Below are 21,247 nucleotides of genomic sequence, written 5' to 3'. Positions count from 1 at the left end.
GCTCTGTAACCTTGGGCAACTCATTTAACTTCTCGAAATCTGTTTCTTCATCTTGAAAAAATGGGAATAAAAACACCTGGTTTGCAGAGCTGTCACAAGGACTAAAACTAACTTATATTTCTAAAGTGCCTGTCAGTGCCTGGCACGTGATACGTGGTGTTACTAATGATGTCAGCATCGTTCTAAGGCAGCCTTTCCCCCTCCTGGGAACCCCTGTGTCTGTGTGTTGGACAGGTTCCCCCTACCTCCAGCCAGTCTGTGCAGACTTGTTGCCTGCTGTGTCACCGGGAGCGCAAAGGCTGGGAAGAAGGCCCTTCACAAAATGGACTGGTGTTGCAGGGTGAGAAGCTGCCCCCTGACTTCATGCCAAAGCTCGTCAAGAATCTCCTAGGCGAGATGCCTCTATGGGTCTGCCAGAGCTGCCGAAAGAGCATGGAGGAGGAGAGGCAGACAGGTGGAGACCATGCAGTGGCGGTAGGTAACAGCTGACAGGTGACCCTGGATGCAGAGCTGCTCCCTCCCTCAGGAAGCTGAGCTCTTTCCCCTGGCCACAGGAGGCTCTGCCCAGGCTGCTCAGAGAAACCACCAGACTGCACTTAATATTTGCAAGCTGGGTTCAGATTTGAGGGAAGAAGAGACAGGCCTACTAGTGGATGTAGGTAATTTTGATCCTGTCAGTCACCTGACCCTGATGCCTTTAGCTTGGTGGCCACTTGAAAGGCCAGCAGTATGAAACAGATCAGTGGAGGTCTGAGGTGTGCCTCAGTCAGAAGATATCAGTAAAGACTAGAAGCTGAAAGACTGCCGTGTGAGTCAACTAGCCAGACTCCGCATTTACCCAGACTCCGCATTTACCCAGACTTCCATTTACCCAGACTTCCAGTTATCCAGACTTCCATTTACCCAGACTTCCATTCACCCAGACTCTGCATTTACCCAGACTTCCATTTACCCAGACTTCCATTCACCCAGACTCTGCATTTACCCAGACTTCCATTTACCCAGACTTCCATTTACCCAGACTTCCAGTTATCCAGACTTCCATTTACCCAGACTTCCATTCACCCAGACTTCCATTCACCCAGACTCTGCATTTACCCAGACTTCCATTTACCCAGATTTCCATTCACCCAGACTCTGCATTTACCCAGACTTCCATTTACCCAGACTTCCAGTTACTCAGACTTCCAGTTATCTAGACTTCCATTCACCCAGACTCGGCTGGAAATGTAGCTAAGTAGTAAAATGTTTGTCTTGTGTGTACAAAGCTCTGGATTCATTCCTTAGTGCTGGAGAAGAAGGAAGGAAGTCAGTTGATCTGGGGAGGTGACTCAGAGGGAAAAAGCATCTGCCACACAAGCTTGAGGCCCTAAGTTTGAGTCCTCAGAATCCACATAAAGCCAGATGGGGGAGAGCATATCTGTGATCCCCATGTTCCTGCAGTACAATGGGAGGTGGAGGCAGGACAGTCCTGGAAGCTGGTGGGCCAGCTAGCCTTGCTTACACAATGGCAAACCAACAAGGAGACCCTGTTTGAAACAAGATGGAAAGGGAAGACCTGCATCCAAAGTTGCCTCTGGCCTCTACTTGTGCTCTGTGACTCATAAACATCTGCACTTACAGACACGCACATGCACACATCATATGCAGATGTACATCCTAACGGAGGACGGGCTGAGTGTGGTGGCACTCCCTTCCAGCCCCAGTGCTCAGCATGCAGATTCCTGTGAGTTTGAAGCCAGCCTTTCCTACCTAGTGAGTTCCAGGACACCCAGGGCTCCATAGAAAGACCTGGTCTCAAAAAATACCCAAAGAATTAAAAATAATTGAAAGTCTGAGGCTAGAGAGATGGCTCAGTGGTTAAGAGCACTAGCTGCCCTTTCCAGAGCACTGGAGTTTGGTTCTCAGAGAACCCCACATGGTGGCTCATAACCTACTGTATTTCCAGTCCTAGGGGATTTGATGTCCTCTTCTGGTCTCAGTGTACTGTGTGTACAGACATACAGTCAGAAACACTCATACACATAAAATAAAAATAGTCTCAAACATTTTTAAAAAATAACCTGAAGGAAGAAGGAAAGGGGCCAGGGGAGCATGAGCACTAAACCACACTTGTGATTTAAAGTCCTTTCATCTTCTTGGCAGCTCTTCACCATCAGATGGCCCTTGTTCAGAGCTAGGGTCTACCTATGGTAGATGCTCTACCCATTGTCCACACAGTCACACAACCAGGAACACCATAGTCCTTACCAGTGCTGGGCCTATGCTGATTGTGCCTCAGCCGTAACCTAAGGCCTGACAGAGCAGGTCAGCACACTGTTTGACCATGAGCCTTTTTCTTTCTCCTTTCCAGATTTCCTTGTCACATACATCCTGCAAATCACAGTCTTGTGGGGGTGACTCTCATTCATCCTCGTCCTCCTCCTCATCCTCATCTTCCTCCTCCTCTTCCTGCCATGGGAACTCAGGGGACTGGGATCCCAGCTCGTTCCTGTCAGCACATAAGCTCTCAGGCCTCTGGAATTCCCCACACTCCAGCGGGGCTGTGCCAGGCAGCTCGCTTGGGAGTCCTCCTGCCATCCCTGGTGAGTCTAAGCTTTGGAAAGTTCTGGGCCCCCTTCTATGTAGGTAGCTGTTTGACTCTACTTTGGCTCAGTCAGTGAGGAATTCGGTTAATAAAATAAGTAAACATGGACCTGTTCTGATGGCAGCAGGACAACCAAGACCTTCACTATCTCTGGAAGACCTTCTGCAAGACTCTGAAGTTACAAAATACTGCTGACAGAGAAGTGTGCCCTCACTGTTGTTACTGACATTGGGCCCAGGGTGTTCCTGATACTGTGTAGGGAACAAGTACCTTGGGAAAGCCTCAGGAAATGAGATTTAGGTCGTGTACACCTGCCCTCTATCCCATTGACAGGCTGAGCTGCCTCTCATTTGAGGCCTCCTTGGACTTGTTCTGTAGCTTAGGGATAGATAAGACAGCACTATTTGCCCCGAAAGACTGGCAGGCTGGCAGGCCACAGGAATCTCTTTAAACTCAATACCAGTACTCAAGACTCAGAGGAGAAAGAAAGCTTTTGGATTATTACTGCCATACTTCTAGATGAACGGGAGAGTTGTTCAAATGGTACTGTCTTATAGTTATGTGAATTGAGTACGTTGTTCCAGTCCATGAGCTGAAGACTCCTCAAAGCCTTGTCAGGCATACCTTGGCTGCTCTGGTCCATGTATGCCTGAGGTAGATCCCAAGGTTGCTATAGCTTCCTTTCTTAAGCCTAAGAGACTTGGAGAAACAGTGGACACTCTCTGTTCATACCGCAGCTGAGCTGCATCCTCTGTAGGCGTGGGATGCTCGAACCATTCCGACAGAATGCCTGCCCAGACACTTTAGGGCACCTTGTGCTATAGGCTGTGCCCTCTGGTCACTGGAAGCAGGATGATGTGGCAGTGAGCCTGTGGGCTTTCCTTCCAGATCTGACCCATCTTTCTCCCCTCCACCTACAGGTGAGGCTTTCCCTGTCTCGGAGCACCACCAGCACTCAGACCTCACTGCTCCCCCTAATAGCCCCACTGGCCTTCCCCCGCATCCAGCATCTCTGATTCCTTCTCACCCTGGTTCCTTCAGCTCGACGTCCCACCCACACCTGCTGCCCACCACCCCAGCAGCACCTTTCCCTGCCCAGGCTTCAGAGTGCCCTATGGCTGCTGCCACTGCCACCCACTCCCCAGGGCCATGTCAGAGCCCTCATCTGCCCTCCACCAGCATGCCACTCCTGAAGATGCCTCCACCACTCTCGGGGTGCAGCCACCCCTGCAACGGGCACTGCAGCGGGCACTGTGGTGGGCCTCTCCTCCCACCCCCGAGCTCTCAGCCACTCCCTAGCACTCACAGGTAAGTGAGTGCCATGAAAGGCGCCACTCCCTGCTCACTGGAGCCTAAGGGTTTGGAAAACTCGCTGAGAACAAAGTGTAGATTGGGCTGGAAGAAATGGCTAGAGTAGGCCTGTGAAGGATTCCTTAGCACTAAAAACAAATAAGCTCTAAATTTAGGGTGGTTTTTTTTTTCGTTTTTTTCAATTATAATTTTTTAAAGGTGATGTAAGAAAGGGAAGGGTTTTCACAACCTGAAGAGAAACTTCGAGCACTATGGCCTGTTTTCTTGAAGATACTTCTGTATATGAATGGCATCATTTAGTCTATATTTGGTAAATATTTTATGTAGCAAATTTTATTTTCTTCATATTGAGACAGGTTCTTGCCATGTAGCCCAAGCTAGCCTTCTAACTTGTGATCCTCCTGCCTTAGCCTCTTACTACTGGGATTACAGGTGTTTCTTACCACCTCTGGCCTGTGTGGCAACACTTCTTAAATATCGTGATTATTTCCCTAATTAAAACTTTGTTTAAGACTTAAGTATCCCTGTAATATCTTACTGTACAGTTGTAGCATAATTTTTTTTTTAATGTTTTTCCATCTCTGGACATTGAAGCATTTCCAACTTGTTTTTGTGTTTGAAGGCAGGGTTTCTCTGTGTAGTCCTGGCTGTCCTGGAACTCTTCACTGTAGACCACACTGGCCTCAAACTCAGAGATCCATCTGATCTGTCTCTGCCTCCTGAGTGCTAGGATTAAAGGTGTGTGCCATCACTGGTTCATTTCCAAATTTGTAGCTAAGAGAAGTCCTGTTGTGATAAGCCTGGGTTTAAATAGATCTGGGCCCTGTAGAGCCCCAGAAGCAGCTCTGTGGTTCTGTTAGCCTTTATTTGAAAGTGAGTGTATTGAAGGCAGCCTTTGTAACAGGTTGACACTGTTATAGATCTGTATTTTCCGGTCTGAGATCTTACTGCCTGCTGCCACCACTCTTGACGTGTGCTCTCACATGTCTTTTGATGTCAGCACAGACTTGGACATTTCACTAAGAGTACCGTATTCCTATGTTTTTTTCTCAATCCTCAGTATTTAGCACTGGAGAATATTAATTTCGCTGGTCTCCAGCTGCAGAACATTTAGGTCATTCCGTCATTATAAAATACCATCTAAAGCTGTCCTGCCCTAAAGCTTTTCCCTCTTTTATACTTTTCACCATTGTTTCTTGGAAGGATTCTTATTTCTTGGAAGGCTTCTTAACACACATTGGCACGCTGCTTTCTCCCATGCAGAGTGCTACACACCTATGATCCCAGCAGTTGGGAAGCAGAGGCCAGAGGATCTAGAGTTGAAGGCCAGCCTCAGCTGTTTAGAAAGACCAATTTTATCCAAAGGGGGAGGAGGGAGGGAGGGAGAGCACATGTGTGTGCTGGGGATTCCCTTTGTAGTCGGTGCAGAAGGCCCTGAGGTTGATCCCTAGCAGGAAAGAGCCTAGCTGGGAGAACTGCTTTTATAGGATTCTCCGAATCCACGTACCCACCAGTGAAGAGTAGCAGTCCACTGTATCTTCAGAACACTGGTGAAGGTGAAATAAAGTCCTGTAGGCACCATTGGTAACAACTACTGCTTTTCTACACCCTACCGTATTTATTAACCTTTCCAGAAGCAGACATGGGCTACCCTGGCCTGTCCTAGACTGTCACCTTACTCTTATTTCTCCCTCAAATATGAGACCAGCTTCTGCAGTATTCCTGCTGCTGTATCGTGGGGCTCTGCTTCTTCCCAGCTTTGATTCAGGGACCTCTCAGCCTATCTCATCCTTGCCCTGGGAAAATATTGTTTATAATATAAGTTGCCCCAACTCATTGCCAGAGTTCAGAGGCAGAATGTAAGTGGAGAAAGCGTGAACTCTGTGCACAGGGAAACAGGAGTTTGTTGTTTGCTACCTGTGGGCAGATAAGCCAAGTGCTCTGTGCCCAGTCTCCACAGTGCTAAGTGGAGAGAAGGTGTGGGTTTGTAGAGGACTCAAGGATGGCTAGGTGTCATGCTGAGTATGTTTCCATCTGAGCAGTAGTGGCTCTTGTAGTCTGCGGCCCATGAGACACACCTGCTTTCTCTCATCACAGAGCTCTTGAGTAAGGAAGCTCTACCTACTGACACAGATACAAGATTCAGGTGTGCTGTAAGGACCTGGACAAGAAGAAGAAAAACTGTTCTCTTTGATCATCTGGGGCTATACCAGAAGAGCCACCAGCCCATGAGTCAGTTCATATTCCTGTTCACTCAACACTTGCTCTGCAAGGTTGTTGTGCTGTGTAATCTGACTCCAGAATGCAAGTGGCAGGTTCACTAGTTTAAAAGACAAATGATAACAGCCCACTATTACAAGGCTTGGTAAAACAGTGAGCTCGAGAGGAGGTATCCACGTAGACCCTCAAATAGGTGTATGCAGGAAACTTGCACAGGGTCAGACTTTATTTGTGATACCTGAGACTCTGATCTTTACAAGTGGTGGAGGGCAGCTGGAATGGTGGCTGGGGATTGGGGTACTTTTCTAGGCTCCTGCTATGTTCTGTGCCTACACCACCCACTCTCACCTCTGGGCCCTTCTCCCTTGCAGCAGGGACCCTGGGTGCAAGGGGCACAAATTTGCACACAGTGGCCTGGCCTGTGAGGCAGATGAGGGTCTGGGCGAGGAAGAGGATAGCAGCTCTGAGCGCAGCTCTTGCACCTCGTCCTCCACCCACCCCCGCGATGGGAAGTTCTGTGACTGCTGCTACTGTGAGTTCTTCGGCCACAATGCGGTGAGTGAGCCTGCCTGGGCAGAGGGCTGGGCAGCCAGGGGCAGAGGAGAGACCCCTTGATCATGCCAGTGATCGCCATGTTGGGATTCAGAGTCCTGGCACCTACGTCTGCTTGCTCCCGCCTGGAGGCACATTTGTGAGGTCGGGATATCTTAACGTTTTATTGGCTGTGTTCTTCTCGTGGTTTCTCTTAAGATTGACTTTTTTTCTTTAGGCAAAAGGAGAGGAAGTGGCAGAGAGAAAGCTATGATTCTGATGAGTATGTATACGTGTGTAATCCCAGAGAAGTGAACGCTTGGGCATGATGAAGGCAGAGTGGAAGCAAAGGTCCCCAAGTGTGACAGCCAGCTGAGGTACAGGCCATGAGCACAGATGGCACCAAGGAAGCTCAGGTCAGGGTACATGTGTCTCCAGACAGGAGCCATTCAGAAGTCTCACAAAGAGATGAGGACAAGGCTGCTGCCTAGAGTAGAGCAGTTTAGGATAGGAAATGTGGAGATAATTCAGAATTACTAGTCACCTTTGAGTGAGGCATTGTTGTCTTCATTTTAGAGGTGACAAAATTGAGGTTCACAAAAACTGAGTGACTCACCCAAAGTCATACAGCTTCCAAATGATGAAGCCGGGGCTCCAACATGCTTCCCTGGCTCCCCAGTGCTTGATCACTAAGCCCTGCCCTCATCTTCAGACCTACCACTGCTTCGGCTCAGGGTCGACTGAGGATGGAGCCATTTGGCCTTGGTGGCTGATGCTAGAGAGAATAATTATCTGGCTTCTCACAACATACATGGTGCCAGCGGATGGGAGTGCCATGGGCCTCCCAGGCCCAGGGTGTAATGTCAGCACCTCCCCCTCCCCCAGCCACTCTCTGCCCCGACGAGCCGGAATTATACTGAGATCCGGGAGAAGCTCCGCTCAAGGCTGACCAGGCGGAAAGAGGAGCTTCCAATGAAGGGGGGCAGCCTGGGCGGGCTCCCTGGGGAGCCTGCGGTCGACCACCGAGATGTGAATGAGCTGCTGGAATTCATCAACAGCACGGAGCCCAAAGTCCCCAACAGCGCCAGGGCTGCCAAGCGGGCCCGGCACAAGCTGAAAAAGAAGGTGGGTGTGGGGGGGGGGGCTCAGCTCTACTGCCTCTCCTCCCTGAGGACTCCCTCACCCTGAGCCCTAAGATCTCTGGGGTATGAGTGGTGCTGGCTGCTGAAAAAACCTTGGTATCCTCACTACTGTGGGAAGGTCTGAATGAATCTGGGAGGCATCAGGGTCAGGGAAACCCCGTGAGCAAGGAATTGGAGCAAGAAATGTGTCTCTGCCGCGGGCTGCTTGCTGGTTGTCCTCCAGGTCCTCCAGGCCGAGGAGTTGCTGCTCCATGGGGTCATTCATTCATTCAGCAAGCACACCCACAAATACTGGGAGCCAGAGAGTAACAGTTACGTTCTCACCCTGGGAGGAACTCAGTCCAGTGAGGAGACTGACACAAAACTGGACAGAGGCATTAGGGTGTGACAAGTACCAGGGTGAGGGAAGTGCCCTGTCCTGTAAAGCCCAGGAATGGCTTTACAAGGGCGTGGCTCATCAGCTGGGTCCCAGGAATAAGGGCAACGGCAACGGGTACAGCACATCCCACAGCAGTGTGGTAGAGCTGAAAGCAGCAGAGAAGTAGGGCAGGTAGTGGGAACAGAAGAGAGCCTCTGAGGCCTTGCTGGAGGAATGGCAGCTTTGATTTTAGCCTCCAAGTAAGAGGGTGTCACCAGAGGCTTGACTCTCTCAAATCTGTATTTTGATTGCAATGTGGTGAAACGGGGCAGATTGGAAGGTGAGGGAAAGAAAACTGAGTTTGATACTCCAGGTAGGAAAAGACAAGACCAAGGGGGAGGTGATGGAGACTGGGACTGAGACTTGAGAGAGAGAGAATGGACAAGCTCGGGACTCTAATGACAGCATGAAAGACCCTCAGGGGTCTCCCAGGTGGGAGTCAGTACGACCATAGTTTTGTGACTGAGCCAGCATGGCAGCTGCAGGACACTGGATGTAGTTGGGACGCGTTGACTCAGGTTCCTGTGAGACTTCCAAGTGCACGTGGAGGTGTGAGGCTAGCCACTGCCAGAGCAGGGATGGAACTGAAGCCATGGGAGTGCACCGCTTCACTCCGCATGGAGGATCAAACCCAGGGAGCTATTCCTGGCCAGCCCTGCCGCTAGATGAACCCCAGGGCTGGATGCCGAGCCGCCTGCGGCTTCATTACTTCACCTGCTTACCCCCAGCTGCATCTGCTCAGTGCCACAGGCAGGAACCACAATCTGAAGAGATCTGGTTTCACAGCCAGTTAGTTCCAGTTCTTGGGTGGTCAAACAACCCTAAAGCTCTGGAAGGCAGAAGTAATTCTCCATCTTTCCAGCCCAAGGACAACCAAGATCCTTCTGCAGCCTCAAGTAGTTAAGCAAAAGGCCCTGCTGCTACCTTCAGAGAATGGTCGTCCTTCCTTTGCTCCCACCCCAAGCTGCCCTCCAGAAGTGTTCCACAGCCTGCAGTGGTCTCTGGCCTCTGAGCAGTCCCTAGAAGGCATGTTCCACAGTTCCCAGGTCTGGTGTGCATTTTATAACCCTGTGTATCCTTCCTGAAAGACTGTTGCTCCAGGGCTCAGTTGAGATGTGTCCTCCTTTGCAGAAGTCCTCAGGGAAGTCTAGGCTGCTGTTCACCAGAGCTGCCTGCAGTCACTGCCCACTAGACCTAAGCCTTGTAGCCAGGAACAAACATACAGAGGTGGTCTCAGTGTGAGATCAGAGACTGTTATTGTTATGCATTTGGATGTTAGCCCTTCTCTGAGGTCCTTTTTAACTAGTTTGGCTGCCATCAAGAATCCAGTTTCCCCAGTAGCAGTGACTGCTTGTTCGCTAGAACTTTGGGGAGATAGGTAAAAGCAACAGTCTTCCTGTTCCCTCATCCCACTTTCAGACCAGTACTTCCTTTTCTTACCTTTAGGCACTAATCCCTGATGCTCTGAAGCTATACCCATGCTGTGTCATCTGCAACCTAAGATCCATCCTTTCTTGTCCACTGAGTGTTGTCTTCTGACCCTTTCTCCTCTTCCCAGGCCAAGCTAGCACTCACTTGAGTAAGCTCACTTCAGTCACTCTCTGGCTGGTGTTCTTTAATTCCTTACCTGTTACCTTTCTGACACATCTGCTTGAAAAACTGTATCCCTGGTCCATCCTACACTGTCTCCCCTTCCATACCCAGAGGATAGCATGTAACTGTATGTATAGCATTCCGCTGGGTAGTCCCCCACGGGCTTGAACTCTCGTGTAGCCTGGCTGGTCTTCCATTTCTCGCCTGTTCCCATGGCCCTGTTTTCAGACCTCTAACTCTCCAGCTTTGAGGCTCTCAGCTGCCCTCCCTTGTTCTTCAGCAAATACATTCACTTCTGTTTCCAGCAAGGAAAAGGTCATTGGACATACCTCCTCATCTCTAAAGGAAGAGCTGTCCTACCCAGCCTGTGTCGTCCTTTCTTGCTTTCTCAGCCCAGGCTACCTGCTCTTATTTTCAAAGCCTTCAGTTGGTAAACTGCTTCCTCAGGCTCAAACCCAGGGATCCGCAGTCTCTCCTCTGCTCTGTCTCCCGTCATGTGTCACTGTGCCCACTGTTGAGTGTCGAAGGCAGGCAGTTCCCGCCTTCCCAGTGTGTTTCCTCTTCCTTACATCCCAGTTCACCGTTTCCATTGTTACCAAACACTCCTTCAGTCTCCGCTTGAAGACTGAATCCAAGGTATGTCTCAGATGTCCACCAGTCGACCTTTGACGTGTGCTCCCCTTTAAGCCTTGCTCCTTGACTTTCATGCGAGCGGGGGCAGTAGGGTCACCGTCTTCTCCATATTCCTCACCAGCCTCTCTGACCGCTTTCCATCTCCCTCGTGAGTTCCTGTCCCTCACCTAGATTTTGCAGATCATATCTCTCTAGGGAAGAAAATCCATCTAGCTATAATGACATTGGCATCTCTGATAACTGTTGGTCCTCTTTGGGGACATCCGGCAGGTGCCTCAAACTCAGTACATAACAAAGGAGACCTGCCTTTTCTTTTCCATTGTCTGTTCAGTAAAGGGGACCACTTCACTCTGTTATTTGACCTTGAGCCGTGGGCACTGTCATGGGGAAGTGCACTGTGACTGAAAGCAGAGAGCCTTGGAATTGACGTGAGATTGAAGCTCAGCTTGATCACACTTGCTGTATGACCTTGGGCAAATCAGTTCATCTCTAAGCCTCGGTTTTTCCATCTAGAAAATAAGAGTAACCAGGAGCCTAAGTCGTAGACTGTTGGGAGGATGACACGAAATGTTGCATGGGAACCTGGGTAGAATGCCCCAGCACGTGTGAATGCTCGGTTCATGTGGGCCACAGCTGTGGTTGTCGGTGATGTTTCCTGGATATGTGTCATTTTACCTTCCTGCTGAACACTGGGAATCCCTGTCCGTGATTTCCACCACAGCATCTGTGTTTAATGGCTTCAGTTGGTAATATTGGTTGCCTCAGGCTCAAACCCAGACTTCTGCACAGCCTACAGATCTTAGATCCAGCTGCTGCTTAGCTTCCCAGCTTCATCGCAGCCTTACTTTCTACCCTACCTTCCTGCCTCCCAAGGTCCCTCCACACCGCACCTCCCCTGGCCAAAACGAAAGCAGAACAAAACTCTAGGCTCCAACTGTACTTCTGCATAGGGTGCTTTCTTTTCCCAGGGTAATTCCACTCACCCTGTGTCTGTGCCCGGCAGCACTCTGTCCAGTGAAGCAGCCTGATCCAAGTTGGCTCAAAAGCACCTTGTACGTTTTGCCTTGTAGCACTTGACACTGTCACTCAAAATTAAGCAGTCCATTTAGATGTCTCTCCTCCCTGGCTGATTGAGGCTGGGAGACAGACCAGGTCTCACAGCCAATGAGCAAAAGGGACCAAAAAGTCTAGAACCCATGAGCTAGTCCTTGCTGATATACTAGCCGCCTGATCTTGAACCAGTTTTGTATTCTTGCCAAAGCTGAAGTTCCTCGTCTGTATGAACAGCAAGGGCAGTGGTGAGGGTTAAGGATGCCTTGCTGCAGGGAGCCAGGTCTGTGCATGGAGCCGCTCTTTCGATGGCAGGGTTTGTGATGAGGAGGCCCTCTCCATACCAGGACTTCGCAGACCTTCAAGACATGAAACAAACATTCCTGAGTAAAAACTTTCTTCTCTATAACAACCAGAAAGCAGGCTGTGCTTGTTCTGAGAGGGAAAGAGCATCCCTCCAGCCTCCAAATGCCCCAGTATCTCTGCAGACACTGCTCCAGGCCCCACTGCTCACTGCCTGCCTGAGTAGGCAGAGTCCTGCCACATGAGAAAGGAGACTTGGACCCTTACAGACCCTCAGAGCAACTTTTTCTTGTAAATTACAAACTTGGATATTAAGATTCAAAGAGTGATTAGTCCAAGGGGCCATAAAGAACTGAGCTTAGGTGTGTAGTCGGTGTTCAGAAGAGACAGAGGTTACATGGCTGGCCACCAGGGCAGAAGAATTTCTCTAAGGTGGTTCAGAGGTGGAGGCATGTCTTCTCTCCCTCACTCTGCAGGTCACCTGGAGACACATGAGATGATGGTACTCCACCACAGCCTTCCCAGCTGACCCCTAGGCTCTGTTAGCCTCCTGGTAACTTGGGTTTAGGTGGAGAAATTCAGATAACTCAGCCCATAGATAGATTTCCATTCTTCTGATTCAAGTCTGTTAAAGAGGATTAACAGGACTCAACCTCTTGGGACCTGCCAGACTCTTGGGCTCAGGAACTGCTTTTATACCTTGTGGTGAGGGCCCTACCTGTCACTAATCATGGTATGCTGTGAGACATACTTGAGATATGGGCTTGGATATGTGGGGCTGGCTGAGCAGTGAAAGACCTTCCTAAGAGATGCCCCTTCCCAGTAATGCAGCATCAGGAGGACACTTACAGTTGGCTCCTATATCTTCTCCCCTTTAAGACTGCATCAGAACACATCTCCCTGCCCCGACAGCTTTGAAGAGACTGCCTCTCCACAGCCGTGCATCTCCGCTTTCTTTAGCCCACAGTTAGCATCTCTGTTTTGTAGATGAGTCCACTGGGGCCTAACAGGGAGTACACAAGTCACTCAAGCTCATACTAACCCACACTTGGGAAGCAGACCCTAGCCTCTTAGACCCTAGAACCGACACAGGCTCATGACGAGTAAACTGTCCAGAGCTACCCTCAGGAGGTTATGTGCACGTCTACCCCAGAGACTTGATATCTGTCTGCTTTCATCGCCACCCATCCCTGCAGGGTTGAGGAATATGTGAAGGTCATGAGTCTCTGTCTTCAGCAAATGGCCAAGCTAGGTCCCAAGCTGATGTACCACACTGTACTTGATCGATAGCAGACCTCTGTTGAAACTGTGTCTTCTGTTGACAGGAAAAAGAGAAGGCCCGGTTGGCAACAGAAGCTCTGAAGCAGGTGAATCGTGTTTCTGGGAGCCAGGAGCCAAGGCCTGCCAGGGAGAGGCTCCTGGAGTGCCCTAACCAGGAACTGGACGGGGTCAATAGCATCTTGAACAGCCGCTTGCAGGAGACCAACAGCACCATCAAAGACTCCCTCTGTGCCAGTTTGAGTATGCGTGAGCTCAGCGTGGAGAGCAGTGGCTGTAAGGAGGGGACTGTGGAAGCTCAGACCCTAACCCCTTCAGACCTCAGCGGCTCCTCTCACAAACAGCCTGACATCAACCTTGACCTGTCCCCGTTGACCTTAGGGTCCCCTCAGAGCCACACATTACAAGCTCCAAGTGAGCCAGTCACACCATGGGCAGAAAGGAGAGACCCTCACCCACCATGGACAGAGGGGATGGGCCCCCCTCCTGGGATCCCTGAGAATGAGCTCGTCAGAAGACTCAACACTGTGCCCAACCTGTCCAGGATGATCAGGGTCCAGACACCCAACCCAGACAACCCAAGCTCTGAGGAAAGTCCAAAGGAAGCTCCCAGTTGCAAACAGGAATTGTCTGAGCCTGTGGCCACAGGTGGAAAGCCAAGAAAGAACAAGAGACAGGGAAGTCAAGCAAAGAAGACTGAGGCGAGTCCAGCCCCCTGGCCTCCAACCAACCTAGAGGCTCCCAGTGCCAAGAGCCAGATATCTAGCCCCAAGCAGCCAGGCAAGGGCTCAGAGCCTACCAAAAGGGGCAGTGGTGCAGAACCTGGAGAGAGCAGCCGGGGAAGCCAGCCAGGACCAATTCGGGCTGACAGCCCCAAAACTGACAAGAAGGGTAGTTCCTGGCAGAGTTGGTGGCCAGGTGGGGCCAAGGCACGGACTGTGGAGCAGGAATCTGAGCAGACCCCCGGCCCAGCAAGGCCACAGAACTTGTCCCAGGGCAAGGGCCGCAGCCGCCGGAGCCGAAACAAGCAGGAGAAGTCAGCCTCCTCCTTGGGTGAGTGCACCAGGAACCAAGTGGCTGAACCCCCACTCCAACCAAGCCATGGGGTGGAGGGCAGTCCCAGCATGACCCCAGAGGCCTGGCCATAGGCACTGAGCCCTCCTGGCTGTGTCTTCCTAGACGATGTGTTCCTGCCCAAAGACTTGGATGGGGTGGAGATGGATGAGACCGACAGAGAGGTGGAATACTTCAAGAGGTAGGTGTGTGCTGTCTGCTTTTCCCAGCTGAGGGGAACTTATGTCCATGCCCAAGCCCCATATTGTGTCTTAAGCCAGAGAAAATCCATAGGGCTCCTCATTGCCGTTCCAGGCCCTTCCACATAGCCTGAACCCAGGGAGCCTCTTGGCAAGAGGATCACTTGAGAAGGTGTAAGGCATGAGGTGAAGGAGCCGTGTTAGCACCCAGGAACAGGGTTTCAGTGTAGCTCTGGTTGCTCAAGAACTCTTTACATAAACTAGGCTGGCCACAAACTCATGGAGATCCCCAGAGCTGTTATTTTACTTGTACTTCTTCTGTTCTGGTGGGCTAAGCTCTAGGAAATGTCTAGAGAGATTCAGAACTATACATCCCAGTGATTGGTGCCATTAGAGGCGTAATGGTATGATGAGGTCACTGGTGGAAGCCTTCAAACCAGCCTGAGGGTTCGAGGAGCCTTTTCTGCAGAGGTGAGACTGAGGTGAAGTGTGAAGAGTAGCTGAGCTGAGCTCAGCTCAGCAGTGATCCTGGAAGGTGTCTGTAACTGTGGGACACCATGTACAAAGGTCTGAAGGGAGGAGAAGCCTGCTCAGTACAGCGAGGAGGGTAAGGTAGAGGTGAGGCCAGTTTGTACCTCACAGCAGCTGTCTTCATGCGATGTCTCCTGGCCTCATGGACAGCAGTTCTCAAGCCTGTCAAACCCCAACACCTGGAAGCCACAGTGTCTGTTTAGAGCAAACTTGTTTTTTATTTCTTTTTTTTGAGTCTTGCCATATAACCCAGGCTGGCCTTAAACTCATGGCAGTCCTGAGTGTTGGGATTACAGTGTACCACTCTGGGCTTCCAGCTGGTTTCTCAGTAAATGGGACATGTTTTGTCCAGAGGTGGGGTCCAGTAAGAAAAGCAAAAAAAACCTCTTACTGTGTTTCACCCATATTTCCAAAACCCAATAGGTTCTGTTTGGATTCTGCAAAGCAAAACCGTCAGAAAGTTACTGTGAACTGGACCAACTTCAGCCTCAAGAAAACTGCTCCTAGCACAGCTCAGTGAGGTAGAGACCCCCCAGCTGTCACCGGCACCTGCTTCCTCCCATGTTCTGCCCATCTAAACCATTCTATGGGATGGCTCTGGGGACTTGGGCTTAGGGCTTGCTCGCCCTGATCTCTGCACCTCCATAGCAACCACATCTCCACATGCAGCTGCTGATGCTCTGTACCCTGTCCTGTGTGTCAGCCCACCAAGGCCTCTGCTCTTCCATCAGTCCTCCCCGCTTAGGCCTTCCCTGAATCTTGCTGCTGCTTCTGAAGGTCAGTTTCTTGGAGTGTCACCACTGGGGCTCAGCCTCCCTCCCAAAGCATCCTGGCAACAGTAGACTTCATGGAGCTGCCCCATGATTGGGCATTGGGCTTAAGCCTCACTTGTTTCTTCAGTGCAGAGTATGCCTTCTACCTGAAGCAGCATAAAAGCCCAGCCCTAAGGGAACAGTGACAGGCAGGTGAACTAGAGTAACACCTTGCAGGCCATTGATAAATATTGCAGGTGTTGGTGAGGATTCTTCCCCAGTAGCACAAGTTCCTGAGGAACTAGTAGCTAAGCTGTCTTTTGAGAGGAGACTGACCCACAGCAGCTCTGGTTTGCCCTCCAGCCACTCAAATAAACACCGTTATTTGAACTATTGACATACTGGATAATGTTTGGGGGCTGGGTGCCCAAAACTGGAGAAAGCCTCCAGGCTGAGAGCTTTAGTACAGAAGACATAGGCAGCTAATACACAGTATTGGGGCCCACGGCTATTCAGGTCTGTGTACTTTTCTTTTTATTATTTTATGTATATGAGTGCTCTATCTGCATGCATACCTGAGTGCCAGAAGAGGGCATCAGATCCAAAGGGATCTGTAATGACAGATGGTTGTGAGCCACCATGTGGGTGCTGGGAATTGAACTCACGACCTCAGGAAGAGTAGCCAGTGCTCTTAACTGCTAAGCCATTCCCCCACCCCTTTTTTTTAACTATGTATTTTTATTTTATGTGCATTGGTGTTTCACTTGTATGTATGTCTGTGAGAGGGTGTCTGATTCCAAGTTATAGATAGTTGTGAGCTGCCATGTGGGAACTGGGAATTGAACAAGTTCCTCTGGAAGAGCAGCTGGTGGTCTTAACCTCTGAGCCATCTCTCAGGCCCACAGTTCCATGTCCTAATTTTGTGCTATGTATCTGCATCAGGAATTTTTTGTCTGACAACTGCATAGCTGCCCCTAGTACAGTGGGAGATCTGATCTCTGTACACATACTCTTGAGGTCACCACCTGACACTATGCTCTTGTGTTCTTTAAAAATTCATCTCTGGGTTGAAGTAGTAAGCTTCCTGGATTCTGAATAACTCCCCCGGAGCAGCACAGAGGCCTGAAGCTAGGGCAGCCTCCAGAGTTGAGGCTCCCTGTGCTGTGCATGTGTTGCCTCCAAGTTAAAGCTGCTTTCTTCAGGGTCACCTCAGGCTTCCTGTGCTTTGAAGAGTCTGATCCTTTGCCACTTGAGAATAACCACACCCCAAGGGTATCTTCTAGATGAGGTATCCTCTTACCTTTCTTTTCCACCACCACAAGAGTAAGGAATAGACCATCTGTTGCCTCTATGGAGAGAAAAAGGGTCACACCTCACATAAGCCGAATTTCACTGCTCTCCAGAGAAACCTGATCCAGCCATCTTCTACCTTAGCTGATCTCTTCCAGGACAGGAAGGCCACTGCCCTCTTCCCTGCCCTCATGAGTGTGCATCCTGGAGCCACTCCATCATCTTCCATGAAGGTCTAGGAGGCTGCAGTACTGACACAGCCTTGGGACCCAGCCCAGGCTGTCTCCTTGAACCTGGGTAGAGTCTGAATATAGGGCTGGCCTGCACTAGCACCTGTAAAGAGGAGAATGGTTGCGAGCAACAAGCTCTTACTCAGCCCTAAGCTGCACCAGTGTGCTGCAGCAAGGGCCTTAGTTTTCTCAAGGACTGTCCATATGTTGACAGAACCTCAGGACTGGGGCTCTATCCCTCACCAGGTTTATACTTCACTTTCTACTGAAAATCTTCCTATTTCCATCTGGGAAATCTGTTGCTCTTTTTCAGCCCAAGAAACAAAGCTAACTCTGCATATTACCACCTCCCCAGACCCAGAAGCGGCGGGGGAGAAGCTGGGGATAGAATTCATAGGAACCCAGAGCCACCAGAGCCAGCAGGGGTGGGGAGAGGCAGCCTGGTACTCACTGTGACCCTGCCCTCTTTTTCCCTCTCAGCCCTGCCCAGCTTGATGTCTCCAGGTCTTCTCAAGGCCCCAACTCAAGCTGCAGATGTAGTTCTCCACGTGCCCTGCCACCTGTCTTGACTGGCCCAGCTCCCAGCACCCTGACCAACCAAAAGCTGAATGGACGCCATGCTGTGCTGGGGCCTTTGAGGACCTCAGCAGAGCCGCTTCCTGGTGCTACACAGCCTGAGGAATGGGCTGGCCTGTGAGCCAAGGGCTGGTGGCACTGCTGGCCCAAAACTGCTCTCTTTGTGTTTGGTTTCTGTTTGTTTTGTTTTTTTTAATTGTTAACTTTTGATACTGTGAATAAAGCAACATTTGGACACAGAGTTAGTGTGGTGGTTATTTGCTGGTCTCAATGGGGAGTGGGAGATATATATATATATATATTCCAAAACAGAGGTCTGTCTTAGTCACCATCTAGAGTCTAGAGCAGTACTCTGCTCAGGCAGTCTGTCATAGTTCTCACTTAACCCTTAGAGTCCCCAGGCAATCCTGAGTGGAGCTGACAGCCCAACGTAATGGGGATGGGGGGTTACTAAGGCTATGACAGCAAGTAACTGCCAAACCGTCTGGCTGGGCCCAAAGGTTGTGGCTGCTGTTACTGTCTAGGCCCTGTCTCCTATTGGGAGGACTCAGGTCCATCGACCTAGGACACTGTGTGGGCCGGGTAGCTCAGCAGCGGCTGCCTCTGCACACTGGAGGCTGATCCATGAGGCCTCTCAGTATTAGATTCAGTCTAGTACTGAAGGGCTAGACAATCTCTGGAGAGTCACTGATCTTTAATTTTTTTATTTTTAACTTTTATGTATGGGTATCTCGTCTGCATGTATATACATCTATCACATGTATGTACTGTCTGTGGAGGCCAGAGAGGGACATTGAGTCATCTGGGACTGGAGTTACGAATGGCTGTGAGCTGCCATGTGGTCTCTGGGAATTGAACCTGGAAGAGCTCAATGCTCTTAACTGCTGAGTCATCTCTAGCCCTCAAGAGAGTCCCTAAGTTTTAGTCCACATTGGAAGACTGAAGAAGCTAAGCTCTGATGTCAGCAGCAGTAGCAGCAACATCGTGGTAGATGCATCCACCACGAGATATTAGTGAAAACAGGCAGGCAAAAAGCAACAACTTTTCCTTGGATCTCCTTGTGTCTAGGCTACCACTGAGGTAAGTGCACCCTGTTCTGGGGGAATGTCTTCACCTTCAGCTAATCCAGGACATGCCCTTCCATTTCATCCTGCAGTATGTCTAATCAAGTTGGGAACCAAGATTAGCTCTTACACTTAGTTTTCCCCTTTGCAATATGACCATGTGGATACAGGTGGATATGGCCTTCTACATATGTATGAGACCAGAGGCCCTGAGGCCTTCACAACCATGCATCTGTAGCCATAGCCAGTTGAGAGCCACCCACACCATACCAACATAACTGGAGCAGTTCAGGGCTGCTTTTATGAATTAGGTCTGCTTCTCCAGTGGGAATGGGATATGTACCCACTCTTAGACCTGCAAACAAAACCCATAATAAACATCTATAAACTCAAGGAATCCACCTCATTTTCCCAAATCCCATTTTAATATAGTAGATTTACTAAAAATGCTTCATACTGTGTCCAAGCTAAAGTCCTTTTAAGATCTATTTTATGTGTGAATGTTTTGCTCACAAACACCATAAGCCTGATGTCCAAGGTCAGAAGACAGCGTTGGATTCCACAGAACTGGAGTTACAAATGTTTGTGAGGCACTATGTGGGTGCTAAGAATCCAGTCTGGGTCCTCTGCAAGAACAAATGCTCTTAACCCGAGCCATCTCTCCAACCCCGCGAAATGCCCATTCTTAACCAAACTTCTCCAGGCAGGCAGCACAGTCTCTAGAGGTGTGCTCTGCCCTTAAAGGGCCCTACACAGACTGACCAGAACCTGGACCCTCCCTCTCCTCCCACCAACCCCTCCATAGGATTGGGTATCAGTTTCCTAAAGAAAGGAACCAGACCACAGGTTCACAGTTCCTGCTTCTCAACCTTCTTCAGGGAAGGTTAAGTAGGTGAAGTCTTTTCTCTGTATTGGTTAACTTTGTTTTTCATACTTTAAACAGCTATCTGAAATTCCAGTTGTGGCAAAAGTAAAAGTCTGGTCAAGTACCTACAAAGACTGGCCTTAAGCACTCATAGCTTACACAGTCACCAGCTAGGCCTGCTGCCCCTCGGGTCTCCTGACTTCCATTCCCATTCCCCACCCCTCCACAATTACTATTCCATTACGAGTTCCGGGTGTTTGTTTCTTTACCTTAAGATGAATTCTTACTCTGTAGCCCCAGCTGCCTTCAAACTCAGATCTGCCAGCTGAGTGCTGGGGTTAAGGTTCATGCAACCACCGGGCTTGTTTTCTTTTTTTGTTTGTTTTTTTTTGTATTTTGTTGTTTTGGTTTTTTGGTTTTTCAAGACAGGGTTTCTCTGTGTAGCCCTGGCTGTCCTGGAACTCACTCTGTAGACCAGGCTGACCTCGAATTCAGAAATCCGCCTGCCTCTGCCTCCCAAGTGCTGGAATTAAAGGCGTGTGCCACCACCGCCCGGCCTGGCTTGTTTTCTTTTTCTTTTAATTGTTCTTCACATCCTACAAGAGAGGCCACTTGCTATGAATATCACAAAAATCGACTTGCACTGCCTTTGTGATGATTTCATGAGGCTGAAGCAGGAGGATCACCACAAGTTTGAAGCCAGCCCTGCCTACATGGCAAGACAGACCCTCTCTTAGGGAAAAAGAAAATCCTTATATTTCTCTCAATCTCAAAACAAGTGAGTTCTCAGGCACTACATGGTGATCAATGCTCCTATTACAGATAAGGACTTGGGAAGGGGAAGCCAGCGCTAGCTCTGTCTTTCCTCCTTAGAGCGGGACTCATGACAACCTGGGACCGGTGTCCTTTTCCCCCTACCTCACACCAGCCCCTGAGATCTCTGCAGTTGCCCTAAGGAATTTGCCCTAAGGAATTATTTGCTCTACACTCTTTTTTTTTTTTTTAAGATTTATTTATTTTATGAATGTGAGTACACAGTTGCTATGATCAGAAACACCAGAAGAGGGCATCAGATCCCATTACAGATGGTTGTGAGCCACCATGTGGTTGCTGGGAATTGAACTCAGGACCTCTGGAAGAGCAATCAGTGCTCTTAACCACTGAGCCATCTCTCCAGCCCTTGCTCTACACTCTTAGCCCTTTTCCTGCTCTCCTGATAGCGACTCCTCCACTTACTCAGAAACTCAGATCCAGCGTCTTCTCTGTGCTATCTCTAGCTTCCCAGGTGGTCACTCTGAGATGTATATGATTTACACATATAACACACAAGGCTGAAAAACATCTTGACCATTATTTTACTTCCGACCCGTCAGAACAGCGGTGTTACTTCACGCTGATGAGGAATCATATTTTGCGAGCACCGCCCTCGAGGAATCCCGCCTGCAGGGCTGGGACTCCTGGCCGCCAGAGGGCACAGCGCTCCCCGGGAGCATGCGGGGAAGAAGAGAAGAGGGTGGGTTGCGGAGGTACAACAGTTTCATCCTTTAAGCCACGACTTGAATCTTCTGCGCACGCCTCAAGTCCTTCCGCTACCCACAAGGCTTCGCCAGATTCAATTAG

The 21,247-nt window shown here is 49.9% G+C and overlaps 1 protein-coding gene across 6 annotated transcripts in view; it reads left to right on the top strand.

The window, feature by feature from the left end:
• Window positions 1–17,939, top strand: part of Fam193b (family with sequence similarity 193 member B) — a 31,491-nt gene extending 13,552 nt beyond the window's left edge. For 2 of the 6 annotated variants that reach the window (XM_028772176.1, XM_028772178.1), the window contains 9 exons: window positions 235–340; window positions 2,354–2,585; window positions 3,508–3,895; window positions 6,490–6,673; window positions 7,535–7,774; window positions 13,114–14,119; window positions 14,246–14,321; window positions 15,274–15,371; window positions 17,603–17,939. In XM_028772176.1, coding sequence (XP_028628009.1) covers window positions 235–340; window positions 2,354–2,585; window positions 3,508–3,895; window positions 6,490–6,673; window positions 7,535–7,774; window positions 13,114–14,119; window positions 14,246–14,321; window positions 15,274–15,370 — 2,329 coding nt within the window. In that variant the 3' untranslated portion in view covers window position 15,371; window positions 17,603–17,939. Of the gene's footprint in view, window positions 1–234; window positions 475–2,353; window positions 2,586–3,507; window positions 3,896–6,489; window positions 6,674–6,887; window positions 7,027–7,534; window positions 7,775–13,113; window positions 14,120–14,245; window positions 14,322–15,273; window positions 15,372–17,602 lie in introns of those variants that run through there. The other 4 variants (XM_028772177.1, XM_028772179.1, XM_028772181.1 and 1 more) reach the window with 4 other exon arrangements.
• The last annotated feature ends 3,308 nt before the right edge of the window (window positions 17,940–21,247 follow it).

The sequence above is a fragment of the Grammomys surdaster genome, unplaced genomic scaffold (assembly GCF_004785775.1).
Source record: "Grammomys surdaster isolate TR1022 unplaced genomic scaffold, NIH_TR_1.0 211, whole genome shotgun sequence".
Taxonomy (NCBI): Eukaryota; Metazoa; Chordata; class Mammalia; order Rodentia; family Muridae; genus Grammomys; species Grammomys surdaster.
Note: the sequence above shows the minus strand (reverse complement) of the source record. Positions and strands in the feature narration are given on the sequence as shown.